The following is a 19,102-nucleotide window of genomic DNA, read 5'->3' on the forward strand; positions in this document are numbered from 1 at the left end:
ACGCGTAATTTTGCTTACGGTGGTAAGTAGCCTACTTACCGAAGCCAGAGTGTACGAATTTTCCAGACATCTTGAGTAATATCTGTGATACAAGTCTGCCAATTCCCCTATCAGCTTCTGGAATCGACTTAACCCTACCTTTACCATGGCCGGACATTTTATTGCGGCACCCTACATCTGCTACTGGAACCACGATTCCACCCAACACCGAAATTTTTTGAGTGGGGCAATTTGTAAAATCATCGATATCTTTTGGCGTCTCGAGGATGCCGGCACGCGACAATATAAGATCAACTTCGTGTTCTGGATCTGAAAACTTGCAACTCCGCAAGTGACTTGAAATGTCTTTTTAACAATCACGCAAGGGAACGACTTGGTCTTCTCGACAACTAACCCACAAGTTCCACCAGCGAACGATTAAACTAAACAGCAAATCTTTAGTTTAGCATGTAAGATGAGACGCTTGTGAAACAGATCAGTTAGCTAAATCAGTATGTAGCTTGTCAATCAAATTGACTCTGGTAACCATACTTTGACTTCAGCCGGCAAAGGAATCATTGATGGATCTGGACATTTTAGTTTTCTGAGTGCAGTAATTCCTGAAAGGTTTTTCTGGATGTCAGGCAAAGAGGAAAAAAACCCATCTCTTGGTATTTCGGAGGTTGATTCATCTTTGAATTTCTGTGCCACGCTTGTTACGCAACTGATAAGATAGAGAAGATATATAAACTGGAACTCAAACCTGGCTAGAATGTGGTAGAGCATAGTTAACGTGATCATCGAAACAGCTAATAAGATCATAAGTAAATAAGGTAAGAGTGTTATGTTAGATTTTTTTGTAAATTGTAGTGATTTATGCCAGTTAACGGTGGCGACAAGTAAGCGCACCATGTATATTTCATAGTCGCCATCAAGTAAATTTTGCCGGACTTCGAGTTCGGCTCAAGATAGAACAACACAAATACACAAGGAAATTTTTACAGTAACTTTATAACCATCTTTTTGTCTTATAAAAGCTTGAAGCTCAGTGGATTTTGTCATATCGGTTATTGTTAAAACTGTCTTTGTTTTGATTCTACTTTTCAACATAGGAAAAGCATGTCGGACAAAAATATTCACCAAAAAATAAATATTTCTTTGCCAGCTTCAATAACGACAGGGGATTAAGTTTAGATGATAAAACAAAGGATTATGTTCACAGAAATACCGTAGGTCTAATACATTTGTCACATGAGGTCACAACTCGGGTAATATTCACGGTGAAAATTTGCATATTTGAGCGGTCGAACGAAAAAAATTATTTCTCGAAAACTAAAATAATTTTTTACAAAAACACTACACCACAATTATTAAAACATATTGGGCTACAAACTATGAAAGTAGGAGTGAAAACAAATTGGGTGACTTGCCGCTGTTTGTTTGATGCATGCTGACATTAGCTCTTAAGAATTAAAAGAGAAATAAGCAAACCGTTGTAATCTGTCATTGTTTTTAGCTTTGCATTGCATAGGTAGGAGATTAGACCGAGTTTTCTACACCAAAATGCAAAACTAATGCAATCTTGGCTCCCTTTTGAAAACAGGAACAAAATTGCGCTGTATTAGTAGTTAAGTAATATTTCATGACTTGTATGCGTCAGCTATCATACGAATATGTTCAAATACGCCTTACGAACCTTTATATAAACTTATATCGGTAACATACACACGCAATTGATTTAACATGATCCTAAATTAAATTAAATTAAAAATCCTACAAAATTGAAATATATCATCTTCAGGAGTTAGAACAACCAAGGGTAAAGGTCAACTGGGGTCTTAATTGCTATGCAACTAAGTTACATAGCTTTAGATGAAGACTAAATTGCAAAGTTGCACTAAGTTTGTTTGTAGACGACTTGATAGCTATAGGAAGGGGAAGCATCACATTTTGTTTAATCGCCTGAATGCTGTTTCATCAATTTACATACTCTCAGATACTATATTGATATTTGTATTGAGAGTGAAAGACACATTTGCAGTTAAATGACTCGAAAACCGATCTCTTCTCCAGCCTTTTGAATGCATCTCAGGAGTCAGTAGGATGATAGAAGTCCACTTTCATATATTTGCACAAAGAAATCTTTACATCTTTGGAGTCGAAAACGGCTCACGTTGTATCTATTGTCAAGAGAACGAGTCCACTATGTACCTGGTCGAAGGATTTGAAAAAAGGGTTAAATAATAAAAATGCCCTCTCTTTCTCTTAGTAAACTTACGTTGTGAAGTCTATTTCATTCAATTTACTAGGCAGACGAATATCCTGAAAAGATCTACTCTGTCAAAAGAGGAATTCCTACTATGAAAACCAAGCAAAACAGGCTACGGTTAATTCCTGCTCCTTGCTTTCAAGCTCTTATGCACGTAGCTTTTCAAAGTAACGCGTCAAAAAATCGACGCTTTTTTATAATTTATTTGAAAAATTAAAAAGTTTCAGAACATTACACATTATTATAATAAAGTTCGGATATATCGCGCGCTGTCATTGGTTGAAAGAGCGTGCTCTATTAAAGAAATAAAAAAACGCGCCGAGTACATTGTTGAGTTGTATGAGCACGCAGGAAATTTTTAAGAACACGAGAGAAGTGCGGAGAAACACGAGCCGAAGGCGAGTACTTCTCGCACTTTTCGAGTGTTCTTAAAAGTTTTCAAGTGCTTGTAGAACTCAACAATGCTCGAGGAACAAGCTCTTTTTATTTCTATTAAAATAAGATACATGGAAAAAGTAGGCAGTTTTGATTGGTTAAGATAAATGCAGTTTTCAGGTAATTCAATGCAGAAGAGGGTTAATTCAGTGCAAAGAAGTAACAAACCAGACTGAACAACTTCTTGAATTGTTTAGCCGGACTTTGAACTTTTTTGGGCCTTAAGATGTAAAAATATCATTTTATATTATTGTTTTGATCGTAAGTGGTTCTTTTGACCGAACGCACAATGTCACTTACAGGGTTTGAAGGAATTATTTTTGCATTTCATGTGCGCGCCTCACTTCTGCATAATTATCATAAGCTATCTCGTATTTTTTCATGCACATTATTAATACGTAATCACATGATTTTTGTCGTGCGATTTGGAGTAAACAAGCACTTGCAAATTTTTCAAAGACCACAATTTTGCTGGTCTTGGAAAAAATTTACAACTGCTTATTCATTCCGAATTGCACTCGAAATCATATGATTACCTATACTAAAATGTATCGTAGATTGCGCGCGCACGTAACGATGCCTTAGGCTGAGTGCATAGAGCATAGAGCTGAGCTAAAGCTATCACGCCATCCGCCTAATTGTACTATGTCCAACCTTTTCCGGGACCTCTCTCTAGCTTTTTTACCATAATTGAAAGTGAAATTTCGGAACAAGCGAGCCGCTAAGTAGCAACAGACAAACCCAACCAAGGTTTGTAAACATGCCAGGCACCGTAATTTACGTTACGAAAATCCTCAAAGAGAAAACAAAATGGACAGTCCGAGTTTTAAAGGTTTTCACGCAGTTAGATTGCGAGCTTACGTACGGTAACACAAATCAAACACAGCTATCACTTGTATAGTATATAAAGTTTTGTGTTCAAAAACAAAACAGAACAAAACAGGAATGATGAAAAATATAACCAAACTGGCCTAGCTGGTAAAATTCATACTAATCAAGACGGTGTCAGAGCGAATGTGATCATGCTGAGTCCATCGCGGCTAGCTCGTCATGGCGATCTCCGGACATCGCAGTGAATCATGCCTCAGAAACTACATCGGCCGTCCTTCGAGTGAAAAAAAATCAGGGCTTGCTCTGATATCCTTTCCGATGCGTTGAGTAGAAGGCCACATCATCCCAAGCGATCTTCATGTTCCGGTGAATTCGGCTGTCGTTCATTCATAAAAAATTTGCCTTGAACACTTTGTTTTCTACTTGTCATGTGAAAAACTTACGTGTTTTTATGAACCACAATTCGGCTGAAGTTCACTGAACATTTCATGTTCAGATTTTGTATTAGAGACTAAAAACCTTCCGACAAAAGTGTCAAATTCGACCTGCCGAACTATTTAAGTCTGTAAACTATCGCAGAATGTGAACTTTGAAGGTTTTTTAACTTTCATGGTTTGACATTTTTGGCAGCTTTAGTCTTGTACAGACAATCAGATTAATTGAACCATTGAACAGGGATTCTGATTGGCTTATTGTTGCTTGATTTATGAAAGTATAGAGCAGGCTGACGACATTGTAGTTCGCTTCGGAAATAAAGTTTGTTTTTAAAATTAAAAGTAATGCTTGGGGAATTTAAGGGATGATTTATTATAAAAATAAAAAAAAAATAGAGAAGCCTTGACTGTGTTCTGTTCTGTTGTAAAGCACTTAGGAAGCGGCTAGAGCACTCAAGAAGCGAGGGGAAACGCTGGACTACGTCTCGCGTTTCTCCCTACACTTCTTTCGTGCTCTAGCCGCTTCCTATGTGCTTTATAACAGGACAGAGCGCAGTCAAGGCTTATTGTTTATTGCCCGCGGTAAATACATTTGTTGGCCTCTGTCTGGGAACTACCAAAACATTCATTTACCTGAGTGTCGATGTAAATAATAGAGATAATGTCCACCCCTATTCATCCCCACTTCGGTGAATAATTACTAACTGGCTCCACAGACAGAACTTATGTGTTTTCCAGTCTACGGATACAACATAAGACCAAAGTTTTTTAGCCGACTGGTTTGTACTCTATTCCTTTTCTTAAAGCTGAAAAAGAAACCAACCATATGTTTGCAAAATTTATAGGTGTGGTGAAACTTGAGATATTTTCATTCATCGATGGAAAGAAAGCTTACTCTTATGGTAAATAGAAAAAATGCGATCGTCTTTAAATATTAAAGCGTGAATAATACATTCCAAATCGTTCTTAGAGTTGATTTTGTAGAGTGCAAAGACTCATAAGTGCATCACTGAAAGAGGATCTTTTAATAATTGATGGTGGGTAGAGTTTTCCTTTTTTGGCTTTCTAACACAAAACGTTCTGAGATCTCTCATATCTTCAAAACGCTTTTCTTTTTAAATAAAGGACACACACGGAAAGTTTTACGTTTCAAGAAACACTCCTCAAACTTGGGCGATTTGATACATGAACGTCAGTTTTTGATAAATTTCATTGCAGCGGCTGTTTCACTGAGATTTGATATACTTCGACATTTAGCTTTGCATTCAGCTAACTGTAACATCAGTTCCATTTGCCAATATATCTCCCTCCATTGCAACCTGGGCAATGAAGAGAAATCAGCTTAGCATTTGAGCTGACAATCAGTTATTTGTAAACTGTGTTCAGCCTAGGCTAAACTGCAAAGAACGTTTACGGCTCCTTTGTAGAGCATTCCTAACAGAAACCGTCGAGGAGCAATTTCCTTCGAATGTTTGCCTAATCTTCTTTTCGAAATTCGAAAATTCGAAATTCCGCAACTAAATGGTTCTGTAATGAAGATCGACTTCACAGCGAGACCAATAAACTCTTTACTGTCATTCAAAACGCTTACTGACTCAGAAGAAGGTCTTAATATGGTAACGACTCTTACGGCTAACGGCTAAAATTTTGGTAATTTTACTGCGAACGATTATTTTCTTTTCGTTGCAATTAAGATAAATGTTACGGTTAATGCTTTAAGGAAAACAATTAAAAAATGTATCAAAGTGTTTTGCAATCAGCAAGATGTTCATCGATAATGTGACACACCTAGCTTTCGAGAAGCTTACTTGGATGGATAGAAGAGATATGGGTCTGTTATTTGAAACTTCCATTTTGTGGCTTTTTTAAAAGATTGCATTAATCTTTGCCATTTTGGACAACGTAGGGGAGCTAATAGTAGTTGAACAGTGCTTGAACACAGTAGAGAGCCCAGCTGCAGCCGAAGAGCCTGCAATAGGCAGGCTACCAGCAAAAAAACCGTCAGGTCCAAGTGCAGATTGCAAGCACTTGGAAACCTTTCGGCTAAATTCTTTCCAACATCTATGAAAAATAGATTGAGTCTCTCAGCCTTGTTGTATTTGTCTCCACCTTACAGCAATATTAAAGTTTTATTAGCTTACTACGCTTTTTCATAAAAGGCTCATAAAATTGCGTGCGCCCAACGACAAATTGAGTTAAAGAAAGAACGAGTAAATGAATGAAGTCTGAGATGTGACTTAAATAGTCAGCTCATGCTAGATATGCGTATTCCGTCATTGGCTTGTGAACTGCCTACAAACAGCGTTTTAGTGTTATTTCCATTTCGTTCACCTAAAAACAATAGTTCATTTCAAGACATGCTCTAATTACTAAAATGCCAAATTGTGTGACTCAGGCTTAATTACAGGGCGGTGTCCACTGAAAAAAGTGATGTAGATTGAGACGTTTTAAGAGAAACGTCTGACTGTTTTAATCCGAGCTAACAGAACATTTTTTTTGAATTACAATAATTATCATAAACTACAGATCTCGAACGTTCCTATTCATGCATTAATAAGGAGAAAGTAATTATCAGCGCATAAAAGTTTCGCTTTAACCAGGTGAGGAGTTTTCCGACAAGGTCGCTGGTCTACAAAAGTCTTGTGACAATTTGGTGTCGTGACTGCATTGCAACGGCGTAATCATTCTACGGCTGACATTTCGCGAAAGGTTAGAGGATCTATGTCATAAGTTACTGTTAGGTAAAAAAGATATGAAAATATAATTTCATATTCCAAGTAGCATAGCCGCATACGAAATTCTCGCTTATCATTTCTCAATTCAAATTTTTTTCTTACCTCAGGCAGACTCGAGTTCGAGACTCGCGCTTTCTCACGGATGAAAGAAAAGGGAAAAGAGAGATTTAGAGGCAAGCAGTGAATTGTCGAACAAACTCGAGAAAACAAATTAAAAACAAAAAATTTCAAATTATTTCAAAATCTTTAAGCCGTGGAAAGGCTAATAAAAAATTAATAACACCTTCTCCTTTAAAGACTCAGAAAAAAAAGAAAATGAAAATTATTCGTGCCATTAAACAACCTGAAAGTGTACCCCTACATTTTCTGATCCAAATATCAGCCTATATTTGTTGTACAATGGGCACAAAAAGACACATAACCTTTCAAAACAGGCTCGTATTTACAGTTCACTCATATTTAAGCAAACTTTTTTTTCCGTATCCCGAATTAACTTTTCGGTCGTAGGGGAACGCTTGCAACTCAGCAATAAAAATTAATCAAATAAAATGTTTCGAATACAAAGTTCCACTTCATTTTGAGAAAGATATTTGCCTTCAAAGTTACTGAAAGTCGATTAGTTTGAAAACGTCCCGTAACAATTCTAAAACCTTATGACAAAGTACACATGTCTACTGAAAGAAGCAACATCTTCGTTTAGCCACATTTTTATTCTTAAAAACACTTTGAATAAACGGTCAGAATTATAAAAGCCCAGGAGGGAGTCGGAACTCTATTAAACTTGAATTTAAAACCAAGGGGAAGGAGGTCAAAAAACTCGTGAACTTTGTGTTCATATATCAACCCGTAAAGAAAATAGACTATGTTTTTCAGAAAGGCAAGATCTTCCCCCAGAGTTGTAGCCGTTATCGGAATAGAGGGGTATGGGATCGAGGTCCTTTCAGAGGTATAAATAGTTAGTCTTTAATAATTGACAAACCTTGATAAACAGGCGCGAGATAATCATAGAATTCATAGCAGTCTTTTGTTTCTTTGAGCCAAACGTTAGAAGAGTGATGCTTATAGGAGCGTAAAGAACAATATTACTTCTTAAAGTTAAGAGATTTAAATTCAAATTTTTAAAGTTAAGAAATTTTATTTGTGAGCCCCTCTATCAGCGTTCAGCCAAAATTAAAAAGCAGGAGCCGGATGGACCATCATTGATAATTCATGTAAAATTTTCACCTGCCTTTTTCAAGCTATTTAACAGTAGCAAAATTAATTCCTTTGTGGAAACGTACGAAATTTTTTCCTATTAATAGTGGGACAATAACTTTTGGCACCCAGCTGTAAGTATCTTTATTTTGGTGATGGCAACCTCCATTCTTTGTTTATGCTCTCTTCCGTTTCTAATTATGAAGTTTAATTGTATTCAGTGATAAAAAGGTGAAAGTCTTCACCGCGTATCGAGGAGCAAAGCCAAAATTGGAAAAGGCAGAGGAGGCCGGAAAGAGGAGGTAAGTTGAGATAATTCCTATTTGGACAGCCAGCTCAACAAGATAAAATCTGTTTTTAATCTAGATAAAAACGTTAATATAACTGTTTGCGTTTAAGCATCCAATGCCAGCCGAATGACCAGTTTATGTAGGAAAATTTTCACAGGACTTTAACAACGGCGGAGTAGAAAGCTTTAGGTCACCAAACCAAATACAAGTACACTCAAGGTATATCATAAAAGGGAGAAATCTTAAGATGAAAATAATATCACGGTTTATCTATTAAATTAGTAGAGTGATTTTACAGAAAATGCTGTGCAAGGTGCAAGGTGCAAGGTGCAAGCATCATTTTCTTCCCCATAATTCTTCTCAAGGAAAACCGTGAGACGCCATGTAAAGTGTGGAAAGGGATTTGAAGCTAAATTTACTCAAGTCACTCCCTAATCGCGAAGTGCACTCTAACTCTTAGCTATAATTATTATCAATTTTCCGTTGGCAGTTACCAGACTGGAGAAATCATATCAGCAATAAATTGTTTTGGAAAGAAACATTATCTAACCAATTCATGTTTACATCTAGGTTTAAGTGTGATTTATCAGACATCGTTCATAACGTATATGCCGGCTTGAAAACTTTCTTATATCACATGGCTTTCTATCTTAAAAATCGATATATTTTACGCAACTTTTCGCAATAAAATGGGTGGAAAAATTTGGAGACAGAACTTTAGTGTTTTTGTTGAATGTCATTTATGTGTGAGTTTTCGCGCACATCTGAAGCATCTGGTATTTGCGAAAAGGTTCTATTTGTTTATCGCATGTTATATACATTATGGCGAAAGATCACAATGGTCTAAACAGTAGTCCAGTATTGAATGTCTAATTCAATGTCACTGAGTTTCTTTTGGTAAGTAGTTTTGATATATGTTGTCAGTTGTCACGGGACTCCAACTTTTATTAATTTTTTTTATGCTTCAGATCACCGCACACCGTAGAAAAGTCATACGCAGATCTTTTTTCTTTTTAATTTGTTAACGGCCTCCACACGGGCATCTTTGTAAGGTACCACTCTCGCTAAGAGCAGTCCTCTCGACTTCCCGTCGGAAAAAAGTTTTTCTTTTCTTTTTTGCCCATGAAAAGGGTTTAAGACACATGTTTCCAGAATAGTGTAGTTGTTATCCAATTCTCTTTTTTTTGCGTTGCCACAAGCCAAAAAATGATTTTTGGCTAGATCAGCGATCGAAAGTAGATAGCGATCGAAAGTGTGAATTTCACAGATTTTGTGCACAGCGACTGCAATAATGTAGCTCACGGGATTCCATCTTGCTACAAGTTACAAGATGTATTCAGTTAGTTCACAGACAAAATATGGAAACTTCACCTGAAATATTTTTCAAACCAGCGTGATCAGAGGAGACCCTCCTCTTCGACCTTAATTTGAATATCGACCTTAATTTGAGTATCAAAAATTCGCCTATTTTTTCAAAAGAATTCTCAAAATGCAGACTTAAATCGGGCTAAAAAGGCATGTCAGTGAATAGCTTATAGACCAATGATGTTACAGATTGCCACAAACCCGCGGTTATATCTCTAATTTTCATCCACCAACATCTTAAAACAACGCCAATCCATGTGTTTAATTTTCTCAATTGCGCTCGTGTCAAAGATTATTTGCATAATTCTGAAAATTTACTAAGATCTCCTTTGGAATGTTCAAACTGGGTTTTTTTATCTTTTACGCTAAGGATTTTAGGTTTTCATAACAACTGAATGGAGATTAGATGCCGAGTTGTCCTAAAACGTTGCGTAAACGTGATCGATCGTGACGCTAGAGCGCTTGCGTGACTTACAAAGTAAATAAATGTGATTATAACGGGCCTTCTCGATAATTTTCGTTGAAACATCAGGTCATCAAATACGCACAGTGTGAAGAAGATCAAAATTAAAAAATAAAATTTGGCACTCTGGTCAGACATTAAAATACGTTACAGTGTTATTTCCAAAACAACAGGCATGTACTTTGAAGGAATTCTTGCAGTTTCTCCCGAGATTTGCATAAGGAACAGGATGAACTGGCCCTCCTTTCTGCAAATTTGTTTCCATCATAAATGATTAAACGCTGTTACGGAACACAGCGGTTTTGAGTGACAAACTCAACATTTCCCTGCGGCCATCAAAATCAACCTAATGTATTGCGTGACGTGTTATGCTAATTTTTCCCTTGTCAAATACCTGTTTCGTTGGTTATAAAAAGTGAGACCAAAATTAGTTAATGTGACGAGTTAGAATCGAAAGTTATTAAAATAAACTGAAGAATTTTACATTAGACAGATCTTTTTATCTTTTAAAATGTTACTCGATTCATGGAAAGTAAAGATTGTGGTGGCTGCGGGTACTTCAACCTTGATTTCTCTCCTGGAATGCCGGGACGGCGTGTCGATCTTATCATTCGGATTACTACCAGCTATCTAGCGAAACCGTCGAGTAAAAGTTAATTTTGTCTCGTTCCGATCATTCTAGCCTCGAAATGGAAAAAAAAGCTTAGGTTAAACTGCAGGGAACGTTTACGGCTCCTTTTGTGGAGTATTCCTTGCAGAAACCATCGAGGAGCAATTTCGTTTGGGCTTGAATGTTTGCCTAGTCTTCTTTTCGAAATTCCGCAAATAGGTGATTCTGTAGTGAAAATCAACAGCGAGACGAATACACTCTTCTCTGTCTTCCAAAACGTTTACTGAATCAGAAGAAGGTCTAATATGGTAATGGCTCTTACGGCTAACGACCAAAATTTGGCAATTTTTTTGCTAACGATTATTTTCTTTCCGTTGCAATTAAAAAAAATATATATTATGGTTAACGCTTTAAGGGAAACAATTTCATAGTTGATCAGAAAAATGCATCCATGCATTTTCCACAAATGAGCAAATGTTTGATATCATGAATTTTTATCAATGGAGGTCGCTTTTAAGAAAGAGACCGAAATATCGATTCATTTCGTTCCAGATTACCCCATGCTTGTCAGAGGTAATAATCATGTATCTTCTTCTTTCTTCATATTAATAGTGCCATTGCTATGGGCATCGTACAATACCTCCAAGTCATGCTGTTTGTATTCAATTTGACACTCTCCTCTGTGGCAAAGAAAGCGGTAAATTGTCAAAACTTCAAGTTTGCTATCGATGAAGATGTCGTCCATAATCACATTCTTAAGTGTCACGTGTTTCAAAGATTAACAGTGCCCAATGCCATCCAGTGTCACTTGAAGTGCAAAGATTACTGCCTGTGTGTATCTATGAACTATTTCCCTCGCTCCAAAGAAAATAACTGCGAACTTAACGTTGCTAATAAAGACATGGAGCCAGCGGCGATGAAATGGATGCAAGGAGGAAATTATTATGATTTGGTGAGGAGCTACACGGTGAAGGTGAGATACACTGTTCATTTAATTCCTTATTCATTTATTTATCAACTTTCGTAAATAAAATAAATATTCCCACATGATCAAGTTTTCTGGTACTCCTTAAAAAAGAGGTGTGTTATATGTCAGTCCGGGCCAAAGACAATTTTGTGCACACTGTTTTGTCTGTGATATGATTGGTCTAGACAAAACTAAAACAAACTGATTTGACTGAGAGAAGATTGGGTCCATTCTCTCTCTCGCAAACTTTTTCCTTAACGGCCATGTTGTAATGCGAAGGGAACGGCAGAAGAGAAGCCACTACAAATTTCTTAAAGACATCACTGACTTAACCATTGCTGTATTACTGCATTACAGATCTAATTTCGAGGGACATTTCATCTCCATTCTGGCACCCCGCTATGTGTTGCACGCATACGTACTTTGCTCGCACTGTTTGTTATCAATTCGATCCGATTCCGGTGAGATTTGTCGATGGTTGCTCAAAAGTACATGCCAACCCAATTCGATGAGCATGGTGAGCTAAAAAATTATTTTAATCTTGCTGTAGGGTGGAGACAGATACGCACCCGAGAAGCATCATTGCATCAACAGATGCTGCCGCACCAATCCTTGTCTCAATGGAGGGGTATGTCAGGAGATTTGTGACACTCACAGCACCAGGTTTAACTGTACCTGTCCTAACACATACTCTGGTCAGCGGTGTGAGAAGAAGATGAAACATCCGAGAAGCTGCAAAGACATAGCTGAGAACGGTGCCTCGACATCAGGAAAATACGACATCTCAAATTCAGACAATGAACGGTTTTCTGTTTACTGTGACTTGCAGTCTGAACCTGGCTTTGTATGGACGTTAATACAATCGTTTTCCTTTTCCAAGACAAATACCTTCAATTATGCAGGGTTTGGCAAAAACCTTGAGATTGATATTGAAGAGGGGGAAGTAAATTGGAACGAGTTCCGACTATCCTTATCACAGATGCAGTATCTTGCTAATCACTCTACATATCTGAGAGCAACTTGTAACTTTTCTACGGATGGCCTGCAGTATACGGACTACGCACGCGCTAAGTTGGCAGGTCATGACATTTTTGGTACCTGGAACACCTGCCAGATGTACGAATATGTCAATATCCGAGGAATTTATTGTTCTAATTGCACCGCTTTCACAAAACAGAAGGAAGATGTGTCCTGGCACATAAGAAGTTACAATAGCATAAAAAATGGATGTGAATTTAATGGAACACCAGGTGGAGTCTCCGATGAAAACAATTTCGGAAAATTTGACAAAAATTTCTCAAATCCGGATCACCGCTGCTCGTTTTCTCCTGCTTCTACAACGCAGCATTGGTTTGGAGCTAAATGTGACGAGTAACCTTTTTGCAAATTTATTTCCTTTCACAGAAGAGGAAAGACAGCCAACTGAAAGTAGGAAAACATCGGAGCAAGGCTAAGAACTAACAATGACATCAAGTGCCTTAAAGTTTGGTCCAATTAGGAGTTGAACTTGAACTAAACGTTTAATATTTCAGATAGTTACACTGACCCTTTATCATATAGGAATGCAGACATGCACAAGAGTGACGTCATAAGCAACCTTAGACCTTAGATACACAGCGTCCATATTTCAATAATTGAAGGAATTAGGCGGTCTCTGAGCAAACACTCTTTACCTGCACTTTCATCTTTTCATGTAATGTTCAATAGATAATACACTTACACCTTAAAAGTGAAAGGTCGATAAAATTGGCCTTTTTTTATATTCGTCTTTGAAAACACATTCAGAGCTCACCATTAGTTGATTTATGCAAATTATTTTCAAGCAAGTAAGTAATCGTAAGTTGAAATGCTTGTGTTTAGATTCAGAGATGTTTAAATACCTCCGTACGCTATTAATTTAATAATGACATGTTTTCTCGTCGTAGGGCGACATTTTCTTGACTCGGTCAATCAACCGTTTTCTCTTAACTTTTACTTTACTTTTCTTTTTTTTGAAAATTAGCTTCGGCTTCGTTAGTTTGATCATTTGTAAAACCAAGCTTTAAGTTTAGGTTTCTTGATTTCGCTTTAAAAATCCGTACAGTGAGGAGAAATGGTATTTACTTAGTGGCAGTGATATTAGTAATTTCTCCTTGGTGATAAATATGTACAGCTTTGCTTGATTTTAATATTAGGGGCTCGATACATAACTGTGAGAATCCCTCAACAGCCTCTCTTTGACAAGGACTAAGGTACTTAAGTGCTTCGTTAGGATCACTGCTTACTTAATAACATTGCACATTTCTTCTTAGAACAATTTTTGAAATGTTTAAAATGTAGGAGATGAAGTAGGTATAGTTGTCGGAGCAGGTGTTTGTCAAGAGAAGCACCAGTGAAGTGTAAACGTCATTCAGGATTGTTGTACATAATGTGAGACATCATCTTATTTTCCCCTCAAAAAAGGTATTCGAATTGCGCGGCCAAAGTACCATTTGACAAAAAACCGCTGACGTCACTTTGGTAACATAAAATCGAATTCAGTCGAATTCGGCAACGAGGGCGATATTGTGTTGCTGGTGCCCCGGCTCTGACCAGCAAAGCTGTCACAATAGATCGTTCCGGCACCGGGCATAGAATGTTTCAGTTCCCGAACGATCCACATTGTGAGAGGAAAATGGGTGAAATTTGTCTGCAGACAAAGACACGATCGTAACGATCCAACTTGGTCGTAAACGTCGCTTTGTTGGGGAAATTTTGAACAATTATGCTATGAGCAAAACTTGTCCATATTAAACAGCATGATGGAGGCCCAAGTGATGAAGATGAAGCGCTTTTTGAGAAACGACACTGTACCAACCAGGGACACTAGTTTTGTGCGTGGTGTAAATTAAATTTGATTGTTTCTGTACCGTTTCCTTAAATTGTTTTTCTATTTTTTTCTGTTTGCGTACTGATACTGCTTAAAAACGTCATTCCAAACATTCAGCTCCTTTAGTATACAAATAACCTAAAAGAAACCCAGTTGAAATATCATTAAAGGTGGCGGATACAAAAGTAAGGAGGTTAAGTGACGTAATTTCCAATGGGACTGTTTTTCAGTTTTTGAACCTTTGCATTTGTGGACTCCTTTATAGAGAGTTCAGCCAAAAATAAAGAGCTGGAGCCGGATCGACCATCATTCATAATTCGTGTTCAACTGCCTCTTTTAACTGTAACAAAGTCAATTCCTCTATGGAAACGAAGGAAAATTTTCAATAGCGAGAGAATGAGTTTTGTCACATAGCTGTAAGTATCTATATTTCTGAATGAAAGACAATTTAAAGATTAAAAGACTATTGGCGATCTCCTTTGTCTGTCTCTGGTCTCTACCGCTTCTTGTTGTGAAATTACTTGTTTTTTTTGTGATCACTATTCTAAAGATAATTAAAAGACACATTTCGACGTATATCCTCCCACGAATTTAAAAAAAGAAAAAAAAGAAAAAAAAAGTTAAACTCCTTTTTTTTAGCTATTAAGACACTTCTGAGGAGTACTAAAAGAAAAAAAGGGCTATTCAACTGAATCACACTCAAGGAAAACATACGGAAATACCGTGGTCAATTTTTTTCCTTCTAATTGTGGAGACAACAAGCGTTGACATGCAACTGTAAGTGTCGATCTTTCTCGATGAAAAACACCTCATGGCGAGCTCTTTTCATTGTTTCTGGTCTCTTTTAGTTGAATTGTTTTGAGTGATATAAAGGTGGAAGTATTTGCCTCATATTGAAGAGCAAAGCAAAAATTGGAAAAGTCAGAGGAGGCATCCTGGCACATAAGGGTTTGTGATAGCATTGAGAGGGGATGTGAATTTGATGGAGGAGCAGGAGGACTCATCGACAAGGAAGACAATTTCGGGGAGTATGGCTGCAACGATAGCAATCAGGATCACCGCTGCTCGTCTTCGCCTGCTTCCACAACCCAGCACAGGTGTTGAGCTAAATATGATTTGTGACTTTTTGTGGATTCATTTTCTTCTTTAGAAAAGGAAACTCAGCCGACAAAATACCACTCTGAGAAACCATTAGAGCAAGGCTAAGAAAGAACAATGACATCATATGTATGCTTTCAAATGTGGTCCTCCTCAGGAATTGAACTTGAACTAAACGTTAAATATTTCAGATGGTTACACTGACTCTTTATCAAAGAGGAATGTAGACAAACACAAGAGCTACGTCGTAGGCCACCTTAAATACTCAGCATCCATATCTTAATATTTAAATTTTGCGTTTTTAGGCGGTCTCTCTACAAACGCTTTTTACCTTGACTTTCACTATTCAAGTCATGTTCCATAGATAACACTATTACATTTTAAAAGTCAAAAGCTCGATAAAATCGTCTTCTTTCACACTCGTCGTTGAAAAGTCGTCTACTTTCAATCTTTGAAATTTTTTGTTCAATGAGAAAAAATCTAAGTATGAATGAAATAAAAACTTCATATCATGGAGAGTGCGATGCATCAAAATACTTATTCATTCGCTGCGCTCACTTGCTCATTTTTTTTGTGGTGTATCGCAACCCGTGAATAAAACTCGTTCGTACGCACTTTCCATAGAATAATCTCTATGTATTCGAGGTAGTTGGGGGTGAACATGCAAAATCATAATCCTATTCTGACTCGTATTGTTCTCTATTGGACAAGAGCTGCCAGATTTCTGTCAAAAAAAAAGGTAACTCCATACTCTGAATGGCTATATTGTACATGCGTGGGTGGCCGATTGAAATGCCCAGAATTATCTGGAATCAAGTTCAAACGCACGCAACATTGACGTGTTAGTCATCGATAATGGCGAAATGGTGGATGAAAGCCTCAATTAATGTAGGGCCCGACAGATTGACGTAAACCGATCCGCAAATAGGGACTTTAGGGAAGACGGCGAGCGGAAGCTTAAAATATTTGCTGGCGCATTTCCGGTAGCCGGTGCGCGAAGTTTTCCACCGTAGCTGTGTTGTCTGCGACGTCAAAACGAAGTGTTTGTCTTTTGTCTAAAACGTAAGTAAGTTTCTTTTACTTTAAGGTCATTTCAAATGAACTTATCGTATATTTTCAATATATAATGAACTGTCAACATTTTTCCTAACTTGTGACAAATGTAAATGGTTGTAGAACTCATTCAAAGACGAAAACTGACCGAAGTTTCTTTTTCCTTTTAAACAGCTTCAAAAGTTGGTGACTCAAATAGGCTGAAATGGAGACGAGTTCAAATAAGACAGTCCAGTAAGTTGTTCTCAGTTCATATTCGTAATGAATATTAAAACTAAACCAGGAATTTAATCTAAATGATTTACCCGAGTTTGTTTAAGGAAAAAAATCTCTGCAGCTAAACATTATTGTAGTTTTTCAGATTCAAAGTCAGTGAGCTTGCTGTTGGAGAAAGAAACATACTGCTGAGCGAGAAATTTAAAACAAAGATGAAAGAAGAAGAGAAGGCAAGTGGAATTGAATGTCATTTGAGTAGGTTGGAAAAGGCTCTGGAAGAAATAGCCGCAGCCGCAGCTGAAGAAACCGTAGAAAACGATAAGAAGAAAACTGACAACGCAAAAGCAGCGGAAATGAGAAACAGAGGCTGTAGAAAACCTGAGCGGAACACAGGAAAGGCAGCGGAATGAAGAGGAGGAAGAAGTGAAACCAAAGCAAAAAAAAGCAGTAGAAGTGGAGGTGACACAATTGCATATTTGCGTAAACAAAATTATCGCGTTCAGAAGTGGAAAGAAGGAGAATTGCCTGTTGTGGAGCAGACTGCATCTTCTACGAGTGTTCTTAAGGTTATTTTTCGCGCCTTACGACGGCGACCTCTCCCCATTCCCCCAAGTTAACGACCTCGCTGTCCTCGGATCTTAAGGCCCTTTTTAGAAAAAAACCACGACGGCGACGAAAGCGAGAACGTAGCGAAACAAAAGATCTAAAGAGCTAAACAATAGCGAAACCCGTGCTTTTTAAAACTTTGTACATTTCTCAGCCGTCCTTCGCATACAGAAAAAAGACGTGAAATCACCAACTAATACCTTCTCTCAACAAGGTTACTTCCACGGCAATTTAGTCACCTTTTTTACTTTGAACTTGTCACCACATTCCCATGTTGTGCCGAAGTTAAGATGTCGTACCATCAGAAACGGTTAACACATCGAGCTATTGGTGAGAAACTTAGTGGAACATAAATAACATTTTTTTCAGCAACATTTTACCACACGTCGCCGTTGTGAAATCTTAAACTCCCGAATAGCCTTTCACCATGCAGTCGCATGATTCTGTCACATTTTCCAAGAACATTACTTCTAACGTTGGAAATGAGAAAACAAAACAGAAATATTGAAAGAAGTCACTTTTTTAATGAATTGTAAGACTCGAATAAATAAATATATGTTATTTGCCGGCTGGGAGGTCCGTATCGTGAAAAACTGTGACCGAGGTCTTGAAAATACTGCCCGAGGCCGTAGGCCGAGGGCAGCATTTTCAAGACCGAGGTCACAGTTTTTCACCATACGGACCGACCCTTAGCCGGTAAATAACATATTTATTGTTTTTTAAACTTGACGAAATTCTTTCCGAAAGAACCCGAATGATTTAGGGCAGTAAATACGGCAAGATCTTCCATAAACTGAACAATTTTTGAGTGAGTAAATGGTAGTTAAAATAGCGGTGATGCAAATTAAAGAGAGATGCCTCAGCGAAACATTTTCATTTCCGTAACGATAAAGATGATTTAAAAGGCTTCCAAACAAACTTTGAAACATTATTTTTACAAGTATCTGCCACAATCTGACACCTGTCAATTAGAGAGCGCGCAAGAAAAAAAAAGCGTAGGAACATTTGAAAAACATCAGAACTAGTTTGGCAAGGGCTGTCACGACAATGTCTTCTTCAAAATCAGTCAGTGATCTAACGGAAAGTATTATTCACTCTCATCGACCATTCATTCATGTACGAAGATTTACCTCTGTTCATTAAGTAAATGGCGAGGAAAGTAATTGTGAGTAAATTCGATTTTTTTTATTTTGAAGTTGTGAGAGTTTGCTCGTTTGTTTGCTGCAATGGCGTGTGTGACTCTGGTATTTCCTTCACAAAAATAAATTCGAACGGCACACTCCAACGAGACATAAGGGAATTTAATGCGGCCTTTACTCAAAAAATTCCTTCAATTTCTGTTGTGCAATTTACGGTACAAATGTCTAAATTGAACGGAATTGGAAAGACTCACCGGGAGCGTATATTTGTTGTAGAACTTAAATTAAAACTTCGCTCGCTCTTTCACTACGAACAAATTGCTCGAGAAAATTCAGATATTAAATGAATGAAAGTTCCATCGTTCAGTTTAACTGTAACCAAATACCTCACGTTTCAACTTTCTGGGTACTTTTTGTGAACGATTAAAATTAATTGCAGGCAGTTTTTAGGCCGCTTGTCAACCAACGTAATGACACTATTGTTTATTCAAATTCATTCTGAAACCAAAATTTTTCTGTCAACCAAAGTGATTTGATAGAGAGAAAAGAGAGGATTCATAAGTTATTTAT

The 19,102-nt window shown here is 37.5% G+C and overlaps 1 protein-coding gene across 1 annotated transcript; it reads left to right on the top strand.

Annotated features, from left to right (window-relative positions):
- Positions 1–8,109: 8,109 nt before the first annotated feature.
- LOC131769258 (uncharacterized) lies at positions 8,110–17,197 on the top strand. The gene is made up of 5 exons (XM_066170102.1): positions 8,110–8,179; positions 11,218–11,578; positions 12,123–12,943; positions 15,320–15,517; positions 16,933–17,197. The coding sequence occupies exons 2-5, from the start codon at positions 11,228–11,230 to the stop codon at positions 17,195–17,197; spliced, it is 1,635 nt and encodes a 544-aa protein (XP_066026199.1). The 5' UTR covers positions 8,110–8,179; positions 11,218–11,227.
- Positions 17,198–19,102: the final 1,905 nt, after the last annotated feature.

Source organism: Pocillopora verrucosa, chromosome 7 (genome assembly GCF_036669915.1).
Source record: "Pocillopora verrucosa isolate sample1 chromosome 7, ASM3666991v2, whole genome shotgun sequence".
Classification (NCBI taxonomy): domain Eukaryota; kingdom Metazoa; phylum Cnidaria; class Anthozoa; order Scleractinia; family Pocilloporidae; genus Pocillopora; species Pocillopora verrucosa.